Below are 2,500 nucleotides of genomic sequence, written 5' to 3'. Positions count from 1 at the left end.
GATTTTATATTCGTCTCTTAGACCCCATTTACACCTGGTATTAAAATGAGATCTGTATCCAGATAAGTTATCCGGATAATAAGTGTTCTGATCTTACCGATTCCATTTACACCTGGCCACATAAATGTGTTTTTGCAAAACGGATATAAATCCGACTTCAACTCCCGCGCTATGATTTAATGGATTGCACGTCAACGAGGCAACAGAGGTGAGCTGCATTTTATTGATCATCAGCTCATTTCAAAATCAAAGACAGCAATAAGAAAAAGTGACAACAGCCCTGGTAAGATAATTTCGTTTTTTTACTTGAAGATGATTGTGTGTTAAGCGTCTGTGACTTACTTTCACTTTTATTTGCGATGTTTGCACGTTGGCTTGATGAATAGACGCTCAGCTGCTCATCTGCGGTAATGCGTGTTGCAGTAGCGTCGTCATATCTGACATGAAATAGCCTATAACACTCTCACACGTTTATTTTTTTTAGCATTTTTGGGAGGAGTAAAATATACATATGTGGTTTCAACAACCAGATTGCGTTTACACCTAGTAAAGATCCGAACACAATGCAGCCAGACTACCTCCAGATGTGGTCAGGCAGATCCGATCACAATCCGATCACAACGACACCTTGCATTAACATGCGGTTTTTATTATCCGGATAACTTATCTGGATACAGATCGCATTTTAATACCAGGTGTAAATGGGGTCTTATTTATTTGGTTTTATCTTATTTAAACTTTGTGTAATTTATTTAGGCCTATTTTATTTTCTTATTCGTTAATCAACGTTTTATGGTTCTTATTTGTTTGGGCCCACAGTTTGCCGATTTTCACTTTTTTCAGCCTATGCATGGGGTTATTTTTATTAGTTCGTTATGCTAATAAAAGTTCTGTCTATAAATAAAAGTTTTATTATCAGCGAGCCGAGTTGTTGTTTTTTTGTCCATTCAAGCAATTGACGCTGAATTGCCAATTGACGCTTATTTCGAAAGTGAAAGTATAACGCGCACGCATTTAAAAGCTATTTAACTCCCCCGCCACACGTCACACGTCGATTAACCGGTGGGAAATTTCCTCACCGCCGCAACCCTAGTGTGTGTGTGTGTGTGTGTGTGTGTGTCTGCCCTCTCCTCTGGTCCGCAGGTGATGGAGATGTTTGTGTGTGTGTGTGTGTGTCTGACCTCTCCTCTGGTCCGCAGGTGATGGAGATGTGTGTGTGTGTGTGTGTGTCTGACTGACCTCTCCTCTGCTCCGCAGGTGATGGAGATGTGTGTGTGTGTGTGTGTCTGACTGACCTCTCCTCTGCTCCGCAGGTGATGGAGATGTGTGTGTGTGTGTGTGTCTGACTGACCTCTCCTCTGCTCCGCAGGTGATGGAGGTGTGTGTGTGTGTCTGACTGACCTCATCCTCTGCTCCGCAGGTGATGGAGGTGTGTGTGTGTGTGTGTCTCTGACCTCTCCTCTGCTCCGCAGGTGATGGAGGTGTGTGTGTGTGTGTGTCTCTGACCTCTCCTCTGCTCCGCAGGTGATGGAGGTGTGTGTGTGTGTGTGTCTCTGACCTCTCCTCTGCTCCGCAGGTGATGGAGGTGTGTGTGTGTGTGTGTCTCTGACCTCTCCTCTGCTCCGCAGGTGATGGAGGTGTGTGTGTGTGTGTGTCTCTGACCTCTCCTCTGCTCCGCAGGTGATGGAGGTGTGTGTGTGTGTGTGTCTGACTGACCTCTCCTCTGCTCCGCAGGTGATGGAGGTGTGTGTGTGTGTGTGTGTGTCTGACCTCTCCTCTGGTCCGCAGGTGATGGAGGTGTGTGTGTGTGTCTGACTGACCTCTCCTCTGCTCCGCAGGTGATGGAGGTGTGTGTGTGTGTGTGTCTCTGACCTCTCCTCTGCTCCGCAGGTGATGGAGGTGTGTGTGTGTGTGTGTCTCTGACCTCTCCTCTGCTCCGCAGGTGATGGAGGTGTGTGTGTGTGTGTGTCTCTGACCTCTCCTCTGCTCCGCAGGTGATGGAGATGGACGGCTCGGGCCGCCAGGTTCTGGTGGAGGAGAACCTCCCGCACATCTTCGGGTTCTCTCTGCTGGGAGACTTCATCTACTGGACGGACTGGCAGCGGCGCAGCATCGAGCGCATGCACAAGACCAGCCTGGAGCGAGAGGTCATCATCGACCAGCTGCCCGACCTCATGGGCATCAAGGCCACCTACGTCACGCAGACCTTTGGTGAGGGGGCGGGGCTACACACCAGGGGCGGGGCTACATATCTGGGGCGGAGCTTGCTGCTATAACACACCTACACACGCAAAATAGTTATTGATGTTGAATAATAACCCTTTCTCCAAGCAAAATGTGATTAAAATATGTGGTGAAAAACTACATTACCCATAATGCTGTGCAGAAAATTCCACCAATTAGAGTCGTGCGTGCAAGGCCCAGGCCGGATCTGTTTTATACGACTGATGGAGTTCGTTACACATGAGTGTGTGTGTTAGTACCATAGACTGTATAAAAC

At 47.8% G+C, this 2,500-nt stretch overlaps 1 protein-coding gene across 1 annotated transcript in view; it reads left to right on the top strand.

Annotated features, from left to right (window-relative positions):
- Positions 1 to 2,500, top strand: part of lrp6 (low density lipoprotein receptor-related protein 6) — a 48,766-nt gene that overhangs the window by 18,411 nt on the left and 27,855 nt on the right. Inside the window, 1 exon segment of the mRNA XM_056239919.1 lies at positions 1,995 to 2,211. Coding sequence (XP_056095894.1) covers positions 1,995 to 2,211 — 217 coding nt within the window.

This window comes from Rhinichthys klamathensis, unplaced genomic scaffold (assembly GCF_029890125.1).
Source record: "Rhinichthys klamathensis goyatoka isolate OS25496 unplaced genomic scaffold, OSU_Roscu_1.1 h1tg000574l_1, whole genome shotgun sequence".
Taxonomy (NCBI): Eukaryota; Metazoa; Chordata; class Actinopteri; order Cypriniformes; family Leuciscidae; genus Rhinichthys; species Rhinichthys klamathensis.
The sequence above is the reverse complement of the archived record's forward strand: the minus strand, read 5'-3'. Positions and strand labels throughout refer to the sequence as shown.